Source organism: Danio aesculapii, chromosome 1, assembly GCF_903798145.1.
Source record: "Danio aesculapii chromosome 1, fDanAes4.1, whole genome shotgun sequence".
NCBI classification, from domain to species: Eukaryota; Metazoa; Chordata; class Actinopteri; order Cypriniformes; family Danionidae; genus Danio; species Danio aesculapii.
This window is the reverse complement of record NC_079435.1, coordinates 3198563-3215603: the sequence shown is the minus strand read 5'-3', so window position 1 is coordinate 3215603 and position 17041 is coordinate 3198563. Positions and strand designations below refer to the sequence as shown.

The 17041-nt window shown below is 37.9% G+C and overlaps 1 protein-coding gene and 1 pseudogene across 1 annotated transcript; both read left to right on the top strand.

Annotated features, from left to right (window-relative positions):
- Positions 1-347: 347 nt before the first annotated feature.
- LOC130222920 (uncharacterized) lies at positions 348-7201 on the top strand. The gene is made up of 3 exons (XM_056455546.1): positions 348-422; positions 1432-2409; positions 4791-7201. The coding sequence occupies exons 1-3, from the start codon at positions 404-406 to the stop codon at positions 5789-5791; spliced, it is 1998 nt and encodes a 665-aa protein (XP_056311521.1). The 5' UTR covers positions 348-403; the 3' UTR covers positions 5792-7201.
- Positions 7202-13648: 6447 nt separating this feature from the next.
- LOC130221982 (GTPase IMAP family member 9-like) lies at positions 13649-15609 on the top strand (annotated as a pseudogene).
- Positions 15610-17041: the final 1432 nt, after the last annotated feature.

The following is a 17041-nucleotide window of genomic DNA, read 5'->3' as shown; positions in this document are numbered from 1 at the left end:
GCTATAAGAAACTTTGCTAGTACATGTCAATTTACACTAACTCTAAGCCCAATCCAACAGTCTACTTATAATCTAATGAGAATTAGTTGGCATGTGGATGCAATGTAACTTAAATTCAACAAACCATCAAAATAAAGTGTGACCAAAAAATTATCTCTGTTAAACAGAAATTGGGGAAAATTTTTAGGGGGGTTAATAATTCTGAATTTAACGACATTTAAAAACAACAAAAACATTTGACACAGTGCAAAAAATGTAGTGATGCATGTTTGCGAATGCTCGCCGGTGTTAAATGCATGTCTATGGGCGGTACTACCTGAGGTTTAATAGGAAAAATGATTGAAATACTTCCACTCAGCTTTTCAGACAGATAAGAGACATAATCAGAACAGCAAGAGACGAAATGGCATCAGAAGTTGAAGGTTAGTTGATTTTTTTTTTTACAAAAAAATATATGATAATCATACACTACAATTAGAACAACACGTCACTTTGAATTTAATTCTCATTATATATTACAGATAAAAATAAAGCATGAACACAGATTATCAGAAATTATTAAATCAGATTACACGCTAAATAGTTGCTCAGGATACGGCCTGGTCCAGGATTATATACACATATATATCTGTGCTGTATGGTGAAAAGTACAATCATTTCTGTTGAGTAAATCCACAAACAGCATTTTCACTTTCTCTTATTTAAACCAGTTTGACTTTGCTTGTGTCATTAGTCTACAATAGTTCTTATCGAGGTTGACAAGCGTTATATGCTGATATTTGAAATGAAACCTTTTTGACCATTCACCATTGTTGTGATCAGAGTTTGCTTTAGTTGTGATCTGGATCTTCTAAACATTGAATTTTATCTGTTTGTTTTGTGATTTTGTGCTTGGCAGTATGTTTATTAGGGCAAATAGCCAGCAGTATATGATCTTTTGGTACTAATCACATCTTGATTTACTGATCATTAGAGGATATAACTGTAAGATAATTCCCTTTAAGTAATAATAGGCCACCCCATAAAGGCCACCCCATTACACTACATACATTCAAAGCACTGTTAAGTTCAGTTAACAGTTAGATTTGTCCAATCAGATATTTGCAAGTCAATTGTCACTTTTTCCAATGACTATGAACAAGTCAATGCAAAGATTTTTTATGGCCACTGTAAAGTGAGTTTTAGTTTAGCAGTCAAAGTACATTGGGAAAGCCGGCGCCAGTGGTGTAGTGGTTAGGGCGTCGACACATGCACTCCGGTGCTCACGGCGACCGAATTCGATTCCGCATTGTGGTCCTGTCAATTCCTTCTTGTCAATTCTCTCTACTTTCCCATCCAATAAAGGTGAATACCCTGAAAAAAATATTATAAAAAAAGTACATTAGGACAAATGCACATGATTTCTAGCTAATGATGTAACCTGTTTGACAGGTAATGAACCTGATGTGAGGATTGTGCTTCTGGGAGCTTCTGGAGCTGGAAAGAGTTCAATAGGAAATGCAATACTGGGCAGAGAGGTGTTTAAAGAGAGCCGAACGAGAGAGAGCGAAATACAGAGAGGAAGAGTAGAAGACAGAAACATCTCCATCATCGACACTCCAGGATTCTTCAACACTCACCTGACTGCTGAAGAGCTGCAGAATCAGATGATGAAGAGCCTGGATCTCTGTTTTCCTGGACCTCATGTGTTTCTGCTCATCATCAACCTGGAGAACTTCTTAGTTGACCAGAGGAAGATTGTGCTGAAAATCCTGAAGATCTTTGGTCCCCAAGCCTTGAAGTTCACAATAGTGCTGTTCAGTGGAAAAGAGAACATGACACAGAAAGAATGGATGCTCTTTTTGCTGAGTGAAGAAATTCAGAAGCTAGTCAATCACTTTAGAGGACAATATCACGGCATTAACAGTACAAGTGACATCATACAAGCAGACATCACAGAACTTCTGCAGAAGATCGATGAAATCATCAGACATAATAATAAGCAGTATTTCAACAACAACATTAACTTAAAGTCTCAAATAATGAGCAAATATGAAGAGAAGAAAAAGGAAAAAGCTGAAGAAAACAGAACAAAAGTTCAAGAGATGAATTCAGTGAAATGTAAAATGCAAAATATAGGAGAACCATGCACAACTAATGTGACTACAAATGATCCTCTTGGTCTTCATGTGAGTAAAGATCTGAGAACTCAACTGAATAAAGGCATGTGTTCAACAGTCACACAAGAAGACAAGAACGATGAAACAGATACTGTAAAGCAAATCATAAACTCTCAGAGGAACTCATACATAGAATTGGGAGAAATAACCACAGACCATAAACTGGAAAATTGCTGGAAGTCAAGTGGAACAGGAAAATGGGAGCAGATAAAGCAAAAGGTTGAGGTAGAACAAGAGCCAACCACAGCAGGTGAGAACTTTACTTTCATGGTTACAATATGACATATCCAGTAGGAATGTCATGATACTGGAATTCGATACCAATCAGTACTGACGTTCATTTCCCATGAACATTTGAGCGCATTCTTGAACAGCGCTGATTTGCCGTTGTGTTCACATGCTCAACAGAATTGACTGTGATTGGTTGTGAAGGTCATCGGTTCACCAAACTCACTGTAACCACATATAGAGGGACACTGGAGCGTTTTAAAAGCCAGAAAGATCAGCTGGTTTGTCTATAAGCTGACATGCAGTGCATTCGGAAAGTATTGATAGCGCTTCACTTTTTCCACATTTGTTCATGTTACAGTCTTATTCCAAAATGGATTAAATTGATTTATTTCCTCAACATTCTACACACAATCCCCCATAATGGAGTTTTTTTTTTAATTGTTGCAAATTTAATAAAAATAAAAAAGCTGTAAAATCACATGCACATCAGTATTCACAGCCTTTGCTCAGTACTTTGTTGATGCACCTTTATCAGCAATTACAGCCTGAAGTCTTGTTGAATATGATGCCACAAGCTTGGCACACCTGTCTTTAGGAATTTTTGCTAATTCCTCTTTGTAGAACCTCAAGCTCTATCAGGTTGGATGGGAAGCGACAGTATACAGCCATTTTCAGATCTCTCCAGAGATGTTCAATAGGATTTAGGGCTGGGCTCGGGCTGGGCCAATCAAGGACATTCACCGCATTGTTGTGAAGCCACTCCATTGATATTTTGGCGGTGTGCTTTGGGTCATTGTCCTGCTGGAAGATGAACTGTCGCCCCAGTCTGAGGTCAAGAGCATTCTGAAGCAGGTTCTCATTCAGGATGTCTCTGTACATTGCTGCATTCATATTTCCCTCTATCCTGACTTCCAGTTCCTGCTGCTGAAAAACATCCCCACTGCATGATGCTGCCACCACCATGCTTCACTGTAAGGATGGTATTAGCCTAATGATGAGCGGTGCCTGGTTTTCTCCAAACGTAAAGCCTGGCATTCACTCAAAGAGTTCAATCTTAGTCTCATCAGACCAAAGAATTTTGGTTCTTATGGTCTGAGAGTCCTTCAGATGCCTTTTGGCAATTCCAGGTGGGGAGTCTGGCTTCCGCCTGGCCATTCTACCATACAGGCCTGAATGGTGGATTGCTGCACAGATGGTTGTCCTTCTGTAAGGTTCTCCTCTCTCCACAGAAAAACGCTTGAGCTCAGACAGAGTGACCAGCGGGTTATTGATCACCTTCCCTGACTAAAGGCACTTCTCCCCCAATCACTCAGCTTAGATGGTCGGCCAGCTCTAGGAAGAGTCCTGGTGGTTCCAAACATCTTCCACTTACGGAAGCCGGAGGCATTATGGAGGCCGCTGTGCTCATTGGAACTTTCAGAGCAGCAGAACTTTTTCTGTAACCTTTCCCAGCCTTGTGCCTTGAGACAATCCAGTGTCGGAGGTCTACAGACAATTCCTTTGTCTTCATGCTTGGTTTGTGCTTTGACATGCACTGGGCCCTTATATAGACAGGTGTATGTCTTTTCAAATCATGTCCAATCAGCTGAATTGACCACAGGTGAACTCCAATGAAGCTGCTGAAACATCTCAAGAATGATCAGTGGAAACAGAATGTACCTGAGCTCAGTTTAGAGCCAAAGGCTGTGAATACCGATGTACGTGATTTTTCAGCTTTTTTATTTTTAATAAATTTGCACCAATTTCAAAAACTCCATTTTACACATTGTCATTATGGGGGATTGTCTGTAGAATGTTGAGGAAATAAATTAATTTCATATGTGTTGGTTTGCAGAGTCTCAGTTTTAAAGTTCAATTTCAAATGGTTTATTGTTTTCAATATCTGAGGTGAACTATCTACTGCTGCTTTCAGTAGTATGGCAATTCATGTTACATAAATGGCATTCAAACTCACATTATTGACATTTAACACTGAATAAAGCACATGCGGTGTACCTGAGCTGATGATCGTCAGTTTACTGTTGTTGAGCTGCAAGAAGCCGTTTCTAATATATAAATTCGAGGTGTTGGTTAATAATTAAAAACTCTTAATATGGAAAATATTCCTTCTATCGCATGTCGTCGCTTTTATATAGAACATTCGCTCCTGTTGGTCCTCAATCTGGCAACCTGCGCTTGCATTTGTTTTGATCTTGGAATGCAATACCCAGTTCAACCCCTGGGTGACAAACTTACATACTGCTCCTTAAAGAACGTGCTCCACAGCGCTCAAATGCTCGCTTTTAAAATTTCAGTACCGATTGGTATCAAATTCTTGTATCATTACAATCCTAATATCCATAAAACTCTAAACGTAAACCATTTTTTTGTCTGATTATCTGGCTCATGCACTTGTCTCAGACTGGGCTTTAGACTCAAAGTCTGGCGAATGCACAGCTCTAAGGATTGTGATGGTTGGAAAAACTGGACCTGGAAAGAGCGCGACAGGAACCACCATCCTGAGGCAAAAGCTTTTTAAGGATAAACTTTCTGTAGATTCTGTGACTAAACATTGTCAACAAAAGCAGCACACGATCGGTGGCAGATGCATCTCAGTGGTCGACACTCCAGGACTGTGTGATACGTCAATCAGTGAAGAAGAGCTCAAGAAAGAAATCGAGAAATGCGTTGAGATGTCTGTTCCTGGCCCTCACGCGTTTCTGCTGGTGCTCAGACTGGACGTCAGACTCACAGATGAAGAGAAAGACGCAGTCAAATGGATTCAGGAGAACTTTGGAAAAGAAGCTAATCGATACACTATCATCGTCTTCACAAGCGGAGATCAGAATAAAACATCCATAGAGGAGTTTGTGGATGAAAACAGGCAATTTAAGGAGCTAGTTGAACAGTGTAAAGGTGGATATCACATCTTCAGTAACACAGATGAAGAAAACAGATCTCAGGTCAGTGAACTGCTGGAGAAGATCGAACGGATGGTGGAGAAGAATGGAGGGCAGTTTTACATCAATGAGATGTACGAAAAAGCTCAGAAGAAAATCAAAGACGAAGAAGAGAGACGACGAGCGGAGAAGATAAAGGCTGAAGAGAGAAATAAACTGTTGAAAGACACCTTAATAGGAGCAGCAGTGGCCGGCGGTGCAGCATTATTCGCTACAGGAGGAATGATACCTCAAGCTTTATTTTCATCTAATGGAGATGCAGTCCTGGCCTCCTATGGTGTAGCTTTAATGACGGGAGCAGCAGCTCTTGGAGGCGCAGCACTAGCAGCAGCCACCAGAGGCAAATCTACAACTTTAATAGCAGCAGCAACTTTTCCAAATATTCAGGGCCCACTTACAACACCCCAAGAACCAAAGAGAAACATCGCAAATGATAAAAATCCAACAAATATCAATGTCTAATCATGTTACACCTTGGCATTGTGTGGACGTTACTACTACGACATCTATCAGACTTTGGAATCTAAAATAAACCAAATATCAATGTAATTTGATGGCAATGGACCTCAAATTAACATTGTCCTTAGACGCTGGCTAGACATTGAATTTTGGTCACCTGCCGTCACGACCTAAATCTAGCCTAATATTAACGTCTTATGATGTTGTGTGCCTGCTGGGATAGTTCACTCAGAATTATAATTTCCTGTTAATTCACTCACCCACAGGTCATTCACGTAGGTGACTTTTTTTCGTCAGTAGAACATTAAATAAGATATTGAGCTGAATTTGTGGTCCTTGGTGATTCATATTATGTCTGTAAATGGTGACAGTTTTTAGAATAAAAATAAACGCATACAAATGAGTCCAAATCAATAGTCAGGGCTCCTAACAAAGTCCCTTTAAGACAGGTCATTTCACTCTGCAAAAGAGAGAGAGCACGCCTAGACATGAGGTCAGGTGACACAGTTTATTGACAGACATTAGTGGTGTCATCGGGGCTGGCATGTCTAGAGGCGACCTAGGCAACCCTCATATCCTTTACCTCCAGCCCCAATTTCTTACATGGAGCAATCATTTTGCTTCACAAGACTTTAGTGTGTCGTCAGGAGTCATGGCTATTGCTTTAGGCTGATTTGCATGTTTTTTTTAATGAACTTTCATCAATCACTACCATTATATGAATCACCAATAAGCAGGCATTCAGCTCAAGATCTTCTTTAATGTTGTACTGATGAGGAAAAAAAAAGGCAACTTCATTTTGAAAGACTTGAGTAAATTAACAGGACATTTTCAGTTTTGGGTGAACTATCCCTTTAAAGGGATAGTTCAGTTTACTATTTATTGCATGAAAAACTCTGTATATGTATCAATTATACTACATTTTATAATTATTGGCATTTATAGTCAAATAAAACAAACATTGTTATGGTAACAATTGCAACAAGAGACAAGACATTTAAGTTTGCAAACTGTTTTTACCCATGTTCTTTCTACTAAATCATTTAATAATAAAATACATCCAAATACTTGCTTGCGTATCCTCAGTATATGCCTCTAGCTGACCTGCAGGAGTCAATTGCAACTGTGTTTCATATACTGTAAACATGGAAGCCCTCTTATTGTTAACCAAATTCATAATACATCCTAAGGGATTCAATATTACAATGTAAAAGTTATATTTAGACAGGTAAACTAAAAGAGGAAGTAAATATTAATGAGACAGTCTCCACCCAGTGGACAGACAAGCATAGAACAGCAAATTGAGGTGAAGTTACTTTTATTTTCACACATTTGTACATATTTGAACAGTGATATCTTGTGAAAGGCTGCCTATATTGTTTATCACGCTACTTTGAATCAATTAGAAATCACATGCAATCAATCCAGCCTGATCTCACGAGAAAACGTAAGTATTTTACGTTTTGACATGGCTAATTCGTACGAATTCATACGTGTTCAGTCATTCGAAATTGTACGATTTTAAAAAGGAGGCGTGGCACCTAACCCCACCCCTAAACCCAACCGCCATTGGGGGATGAGCAAATCGTACTAAATTATACGAATTAGATCATACAAATTAGCCACTAAATCTAAAAGTTATGAATTTCCGTGAGATTGTGTTGAATCAAGCATGACTTTAAAACAACATTAACACTATTTAAATCGACTGAACAATTTCTTACTTTGATAGTCGTTGGCTGCTACCATGATTCCACTATTAAGGATTTTGCAAAGAAAATTTTCCAGAAAATATATTAAGGAGAAAGTCTAAAACCAACCCAAATGTACAGCAAGATTATCAGAACAATTCCCACTGCATTATGAAAATGTAAAAACTAGTAATACTACCAGATTTACTATTTTAGACCTGCATTTTTTACTCCTAATCTTTAATCAGATGATATCATCAGATCACTGTGGACCAGTGACTCTTTTAGTAAATGTTAAAAACTTATAATATACGTCAAATATATCATGCATTGAGGTATTTTTACCCAATATTAAATCTAGTTACCAGTATAATGAGAACTAAAGTTACCCGGAGAGAACCTGCAATGCTGTCTTCATTGGATCTCAACAGTTGACAAAATGCTTGAAAATGCTGTGTTAGTATCCATTCAGCTGATCTGCTGGTTTCTATATGATTTTTTCTTTTCACAAGTCATCAATTGTCAGTTAATAATGAAATGGAATATCTTTATTTTCCCGAAGGTCTCTCCGCTCAAATGGGGTAGATGTACATGATCTTTTAAATCCAGTCAGTCAGCCCCAGGGCTTCAGGTTAATTGTCATCCTATACAAAATTGCCACGTTTAAGATCGATTTCTTTAAAAAAAAAAAACAGCAATCTTTGCTGTCTGGTGGAGATAAGATATAAAGTGGGTATCAGACCAAAACAAGAAGCACTGCATTAAATGATATTTTTCCATACCATCTCTTTAACATATGGAAATTTATTTTACCCCAGTATTTCCAATGGAGTTTCTGTGCTTGCCTGCCGCTAGTGATGGTGCCTGCGTTTAAACAATCTTCCGTCTCTTTCTACACTTTAACAACCAAATGTATGCTTACGTCTATTTAACTGATTATGTTTGAATTATATTACAAAATCAATGCTGTAAAAGGCAAAATGCAAAAAAAAAAAAAAAAAAAAAAAAAAGAAAAAAAAAGGAGATGCTGTTATTTGTCAGCAGAGTAATAATAAGATATATATTATTAATAATAAGTTCTCAGTTTTAGCATATTGTTGATAGTCATAATTCAATGATTACTAATTGATTATTCAATGTATTTAGGGATTACAGTTAAGTTTTCTAAAAATAAAAAGGCTTCTTTAAATTAATCTGTAAAATAATCAGCCTTAATTAAAATTCATATTTTCAGATCAGACTAAGATTGTGAGATTTTCAATAATCATCCAATAATTGAAGGTTTCACACTTTGTATCTTTTTTTTTTCTTTCTGAAAAAAACAAGAACTTAATTTGAACAATTAAAGGCTGTTTGTTGAAACCTCATGATCAAATAGCCATAATATTATCGTATATTTTAACAAATGTTACATCAATCGAAAGAATATTTATTAAACTTTATTCATTTGGTCAAATTATGACTGATAACTCATGCTCTTGAATCTTTTCCTCTATGATCACCCCTGTTTTCTGTTTAGTATATATTTTTACACTGAGGACATTATACAGGTTCTGCATTAAGACCAGGATGTAAACATTTGAATAGAAGGATTGCCATTATTTGAAAAATGAAGCAGCCAGATTTACAAACAAATGCTTGAAATATTTGGATCAAGATGAAAACTGCCAAAGGGTTAGTTCATCACATTATTTTGATAGCATCACAGCATAAACATTGATTTAATTGGTGAAGTTCCTCTCCACTGTCCCCACTGGCTTGCATGGTTCAGGACTTGTGGAGCTGCACATCGATGGATGTACTCCAACCCAGGCTCATTCTGAAAACGTAGTCCCGAGGACGTTTCTGGAGAGCGCAAAAAGAGGCCTGTGTGTGCGCTTTTTCGCATCTCAAATGTCTCCCGCGAGTGCGGTTTGCGCCCGCGCTGTTCTCGCGTAAACCCACCAGAGGCCGCTGTCGAACAAACGTCTGTCTGGCCGACTGGCTGAATGATTGGCTGGGCGACTGGCCGATTGGCTGGGCGACTGGCCGATTGGCTGGGCGACTGGCCGATTGGCTGGGCGACTGGCCGATTGGCTGGGCGACTGGCCGATTGGCTGGGCGACTGGCCGATTGGCTGGGCGACTGGCCGATTGGCTGGGCGACTGGCCGATTGGCTGGGCGACTGGCCAACCCACCCTCCTCCTTCCCTAAAACCCAACCGATTTTACCGATTGACCCACCCAACAAATTTACAAAAGCAGTCCAGAAAAAGAAAAGCCCTCGTCTAATTGTTTTTACCATGTTTTCGGATTTTACCACATTCTCACCCTGTTATGAACTTCTTTATTTCTTGGATTCTGTTTTAGCCTTACCTAACGAGCTAACTGGACAAACGCGTTTCGGTGGGAAAGCCCTCCACACGAAGGTAAGCGGTCAGCCGGTAAGCGTTAAAAGGAACGGCGTGATACCGCCCAGCAGCGTTCGCTTAAAAAATAAAAAATAAATAAAAAATGAAATGCAGCCATACGTACCTCCGGCTACATAATAATAATAATAATAATAATAATTTGCAGTCTCCAGAAACTTCCTCAGGACTACGTTTTCAGAATAAGCCTGGGTTGATGTACTCAGTTATTGGACTTTCAGCAGTGAAAAATAAACACTGAACTAACTCTGATAACTGGACTGACAGTATACATTTACTAAAACTTTTATGTTAAGCTGCTTTGAGACAATCTACATTGCAAAAGCGCTATAGAAATAAGATGACGAATTAAAGTGCTAGGTTATGCAATTGCCAACCTGCAAATTTCAGCAAGTTTCTGGATTATCTGTGTTGATCCTGGAACAACATTCCAATCAGCCAATTAGAAATAAGGGATATGTTTACCGTAAAAGATTAGGTTTATGCACTTCTACATGACTGATATCCAACTATTATTCAGATTTTTGGAATATTGTACAGTTATGGTTGGGTTTAGGGGTAGGGATTAGGTATAGATTACATTTTCCAACTAAAATGATGTTCCAGGATCAACATAGATGTTAATCCAGGATCGCATCTTTCTTGGCATAATCATGACGTGCTAATGCAATGGCCCTGCCTGGATCTTCCCGCTGGTTTGTGTTTGTCTGTCCATTAGATGGCAGTTTTCTCCCATTCTCAGATTGTCGATTTTTAAAAGCAAACATTATTGTAAAGCAGCTAAATCAGGTTAAACTTGTTGACTGGGAACATTTGACATTTGCATAAAAACCTATGTCTGTCCACACTCAGATAAATGGTGAAAGGAGTTTAAATAAGCAGGCTTTGATTAACAATGGCAATTTACCTGCCTGTGCCACCAGACCAGAAGGGGGAGCTGATGAGCAACAGGTAAATATAACAGTGGTGTGTATTTGTTGTACATTAATAATAATAATAATAATAATAATAATAATAATAATAATAATAATAAATGTCAGTAACAGCATATATTGGCATAATTTGATTACATTGCTATTTGTGAAGCTGAATTAATTACATTTTTAAACTCCAATAAACTGGTGGAAATTAATGCTGCTAAGCTTGTTTATTAAATCTTGTAGCTAGTCTATCTATCAAATAGTCTATTTAAATCTATCAGTATTCAAATACAGCTTGTGACTCTTTCAAAACATTGACTGACTCTACTAAAAGGGGAATTACTGGTTTGTAAACATCCAGGATGCAATGAAAATTAAATAAAATAAAAACTAAACTGTAATTTTTGTGTTCATGAAGTCAAAAGGTAATTCAATTAATGTGGTCCAAGTTTAAATGTATAATTTTTATTTTATTATTATTTTTTTTTAAGTCTGATATTGACATTTGTAATGTCTGCTAAATTGGTAAATGATCTCTGATTGCAATACAATTTACATAATCTAGCAACTCAAGTTTGGGAGCATACATGTATCAAATATGATACTCACAGCACAACTATGATTACTCACAGCATAACTTCCACAATCTTGAACTGCAGCAATATGCTTGTGGAAGGGCATTTAAAAGAGGTGTAATCTCTGGCAAGTCCAACAAGAGTGACAGGATGTCCACCAAGAATAATTGTTTTTTCATGATGATATTTTGTATAATTGTTTTCTTTATTTTTGGTAACATAAATATACAATATAGTATTTGGACAAGTAAGATTTCACTCTCATGTAATACTTTCATTCAGTGATAAATGTACTGTATGTACAAATGTTTTTTTTTTTTTTTTAATCTATGTACTATTGACTCTGTAAGAGGCTAAATTATTATATGCGTTTGTTTACATGACAAAACGTCTTTTTGTCTCAAGAAGGTCCATGCTGGCTCCAAAGGCAGATACTAGCCGCGTTTCCACTATCGCGCCTAAAGCGAGCGAGCCAGGGCGAGCCAAGGCCAGTCGCGTTTCCACTATCACTTCCGGGGCGTAATCGGGCCAAAGCGGGGCTTCCTTGGGGCCAGCGTCCGGCCTTTTTCGGCCCGCCGAATACCTTGGGCCAAAGAGGGCCAACTGGGGCTTGGTTACGTACAAAGGCGGAGTTTTCCTGTCAGGTAAAGAGGAGACAAGATGCTTTCTTCCCTTACATTTGTTTTGCTATCGCGCTTGATCAACTCACTAAGAAGAAGAAAAAATGGATAGCAGACAGTACTGGTCAGTTGAGGACACCAGGGCTCTTCTGAACATTTGGGCCGAGGAAAATGTTCAGAGGCAAATAGACGGCGTTTGCAGAAATGAGGACGTTATCAAGTACATCGTTGCTGAGCTAGCGAAAGCACAAATTCAGCGAACAACGGTACAAGTCTGCGAGAAATTGAAGAAATTGCGAGCACAGTATAAAACGATCAAAATCCACAATGGTCAGAGCGGCGCCCACCGGAAAAATTTCCCGTGGTTTGAAATCATGGACGGTGTGCTAGGTCACCAACCCTCCGTTAGTGGGGAGACCACCAGAGATTCGATGGCAGCTAACCTTACAGTCGGTAAGTAAACAAAACAAAGTAATGGAAAAAAAATGTGTATACATAAGGATATATCATTTACTGCTGTATATTAAGATATTATTTGTTTACTCTGCTATTACAATTTTTTTTCTTAAGGTGCTTAGTTATGCAAAAATAAATGTTGCAACCTTAAAATGTGTCAATTTTTTTTTTCTTTCGAAGCTACTTTGTTACTAACTAGATTGTTAACATACTAAACTGCTGACATGACACTATTGGCTAATATGTTTATTTTTTTTTTTTGTTGTGTGTGCTAGATTTGCCATCAAACAACACTGCCATGGAGTTGAGTGAACTGGAGGATGGTCCATCGCAACCACTTATTTCTTCTACCCCTGGTATGTTTGATGACAGAGATGAGACAAAATAAGAGAACCTTTTTTTGCCAGTAAATAATTATTCCTGTATATGTATATTACAGAGAGACATGACAGCACAACCGATATTAGAGGGGGATCACACCACATTCCACCGAGGACACGACCAGGTATTTAGAGTTCATATTTATTGTGTAAACTTCACAAAAGTAAGCCTATGTGCATACAAAAAGTATCCTGTATTTGAGGCTTACTTTTTTTTCCTCTACAGAATCTCGAAAGCGTAAGGCAACCTCCTTGTCCAGGGACTTTATGCAGTACATGCGTGAGCAGACCCAAGAACAAAGAGAGGCAGAACAGGAACTGAGACGGGAGGACAGAGATGTTGAGCCGACGGGAGGAGCTGGCAGCTTATATGCAATTACAGCAAAAAGAAATGGATAAAAGGCAGAAGGACTCTGATGTAATAAATTCAATTCTTGGTAGCTTGGCAGCTGCTCTTCTGCCAAAAAAGTAGAGCAGTCTGTCCAAGTCGCATCTGCTATGAAGTACTTTTAGCACCTTTGTTATTTTTGTTTGTGTTGCACCTTCATAATTTGCACTATTGTAAAAAATTGATCACAAATAAAAGCTCTTTCCTTTCAGTAGTTGTGTATTGTGTTTGTTGTGTATTAGGAATATACAAATTCGCATCCTGTTTCATAGTAAACCATAAGAATATGTGGAAGTCTATGTATGAGGTTTACTGCTCTTATGAAACAGCATGCTTTATTTTAATGAATAAAAGTAGATTTTTATTTGAGGTATCAAAACAGGTATTGTTGTATAAAATACGCTTGCTAACTGTTGTCTAGTAATGATCGTTGTCTGTAACGACTCTAATGCTTTGGGGAATCAAACAGTTATTGTAATAGACAAGTATGCCTGTTTGTCTTCTGAGATGTAAAGCAGGTCCTATTCAGGTAAATTGGTTTAGCATATCAAGTAGGCATTGGCATGAACAGTCATACCTGATAATGGGTTTCTTATATGTAAAAAGCTTCTATTCAGGCAGCTATTATGAAAGATGATTGCACGTAATCACAAAATATTCATATGCTAAATTATCATATGCATTTGTTTATATGGCAAAACATGTCTTTGTCTCAAGAAGGTCCATACTGACTCCAAAGGCAGATACTGATAACATCAGGGCCTGGTGTGTGGATTTTGGGGGTTTTACGATGTGGTCACATGTTGATTGGTCAGTTTGAATGTCTCAGCATTTGGGCTTTAGTCAAAAGGTCAAGAAAGATACAAAATAGGTGGTGAAACACTGCTCTGCCTCTTTTCTTTTCCTGGTCTGCTTTCCTCCTCTGCTCCTCTGGAGTCTATCTTCTCTGACTCTACTGCAATCAGGCTAACTTCTGGGCCTGCTCTCTTTGTCTCTCCCTCTCTGTCTCTGTCTCTTCTACCTCTGGTAACTTTAATTTTACATTTAAGCTGTGTACAATTTATAATCATATGTTTTATCATTCCATATTTGATCATTTTATACAGTTATTTTGTATTTAATTCAGTTGTAACCATAGAAAATTGTCATTAAATCATCTCATCAAGTATTTGTGAATTACTTTTGATTTAACATCAACACTTAACTGTTCCATATTGCAATACAATACAATCACATAATATCAGCGCTCTCCCACATTTATAGCTATTAATACTGATATAAGACTGCAGAAGAATGGTTTGACTAGAATGTACAGTTTTTTACCATCAATACTGATAACTTTAGTCATTCAGCAGAACTACAGTTCGAACCGCTGTGGTTTTAAAACAGAATTTACAACTCTTCAACAAATATCAGATTTTGTAACCTTTATTTTTTTATGGCTGACTGATTAAATTTCCATGGTTGGCTACAATAAAAAGTTCTGAAGTTCCAGCAAACGGTTTTGACATTTGCAGTCAGAGTTTAGAGAATGTTAATATTACCGTTTCAAAAAAAATGTGATGCTAATTTGGATTAGAATGATAAAACAATAGTTCTTCACAACTACAATATTAAAGTTCAAGAAATATATTTAAAAATCTGTTCTCTTCATCAGATGTGAGGATAGTCCTGGTGGGTAAAACAGGGTCAGGAAAAAAAGTTCGTCAGGAAACACCATCCTGGGCAGAGATGGGTTTAGGACGGAAACCTCCTCTAACTCTGTAACACGATGCTGTGAGAAACATCTCAATCATCGACACTCCAGGACTATATGATACATTGAGTGAAGAACTAAGGAAAGACATTGTGAGATGTGTCTGCATGTCTGTTCCTGGTCCTCATGTGTTTCTGCTGATCATCAGACTGGACGGGAGATTCACAGCTGAAGAGAAAAACACTGTGAAATGGATTCAGGAGAACTTTGGAGATGAAGCAGATCGTTACACCATCATTCTGTTCACTCATGCTGATCAAGTGAAGGGAAAATCTTTGAGCGTGTATATCAGGGAAAGTAATGAGGTCCAGGATCTTGTTAGTCAATGTGGAGGTAGATTTCACTTATTCAACAAAGACATGAGTAAATCGCTCACAGGTCACTGAACTGATGGAGAAGAATGGCGGACAACACTACACGGAGATGTATAGAAAGGCTCAGAAAAAGATTGAAAATGATGCTCTTAAACAAAATGCGTAAAATACGTGATATTGGACAAAAAGCACAAGTACTAACAGGAGCAGCAGTAGAAACAGCAGTAGGAGCTGGAGCAGCAATAGTGGCAGGAAAAAAGTTCGCAGTAGCAGCAAGATTACTAACGTTTAAATCAGGGATTCTTAACCAGTGATCCTGCAAGATTAAAAATTCTCAATATTAAACTATAATTTTTGGATTTCATTATTAATAAGCTATATTAAAATGGAAGTAATACACATTCTCCTGTTCTCTGATTACTTAAAACTCAAAAACAGCCTCAATCGCCTCTGCAACTAGTACACGTCTGTTCATTCACAAACTGTGTGTAAAGTGAAAGCATCTCTTTGTAAATTGTGTTAATATATCCGCATAGTTGTCAAAATTAAGGTCCTGTGAGTGTTTTATAGCGGACGTGTGCCCATACAGGAGGATCCAGCGAGGCTCAATGGTGTTTCTGCCATAATTTGTAAAATAAACTTGCATATAAGCTTCAGACGTGCTGTTCACTGTTCCTGTCAGAGATGTCTCAATAATATATATCTGCAAAACTCAACCGCCATCAGATCAATGCATTTCAACAGATTTAGGGTGTTTTACATCTGTCTGTACATTTATGAATAATAGATATTCAGTCAGTGCCGTTTAAAGCAGAAGCTGCTCTCTTGACATATCCCTGTTGACCTGTGGTTCTTTTCTGTGTATGTTTTAAAAAATTAAGAAAATTCTGATAATAGAAAATAATAGGCACCGCAAATGTATAATATATATTTGTTAATATAACATAATAGGTTTAAATGAGCACTTCATACAAACATTAAGAAAATGTCAGACAGGTGGGCCTTCAAAAAATTATTTGAGAAAGTGGACCCCGAAGTGAAAGTTTGAGAACCCCTGCTTTAAATGATTGAACAGTGACAATTGCTTTATGCCAGTGGTTCTCAGTCTCAATTTTTTTCTGGAAACTGACATCCTCACACACGTCCAAAGAGTCACACTCATTGGATGTAGTCATTACAATGATATCACAATATAAAAAAATAAATAAAATAAAAAAAATTCAATAAAACTTTAAATATATCACTTTGGTGTCGGACCATCACATACACTTTATCAATCATACAAATTAATGCTAATAAAAAATGACAGTCCATGTGAACACTATGTGAAGTTTTCAAACTAGTTTTGAGAGGAGCACGTGATATGATTGACTGCAGCTGGCCACTCATCTACATTCACTAGTTAGCCAATCAGATTAACCCCAACTCACTATAAGTAGCCTAGCTAGAACTACTCTTATCTTCGTTTTCCGAAGAAACCCCCCATCCACCCCTTCTCCTCCTTTTTCTTTTACCACGGGGAGCTCTCGAGAACCACCTGATCTCGTACTCCCCTCATATGCTCTATGGACCAGGCGGGAGCCCTGGGCTCACCTATCTCCAAGCTCAGGGTTCTCTCCCGGGACAGCATGCCAAACAATATCTAAGTGTGAACTCTTGAAATACACTTTTCTAGAAGAACAGTCAGCAGTCAATCTAAAAGAGGTTTAAAACAGGAGAGAGCACATACAGGTTTCTGCTTTCATT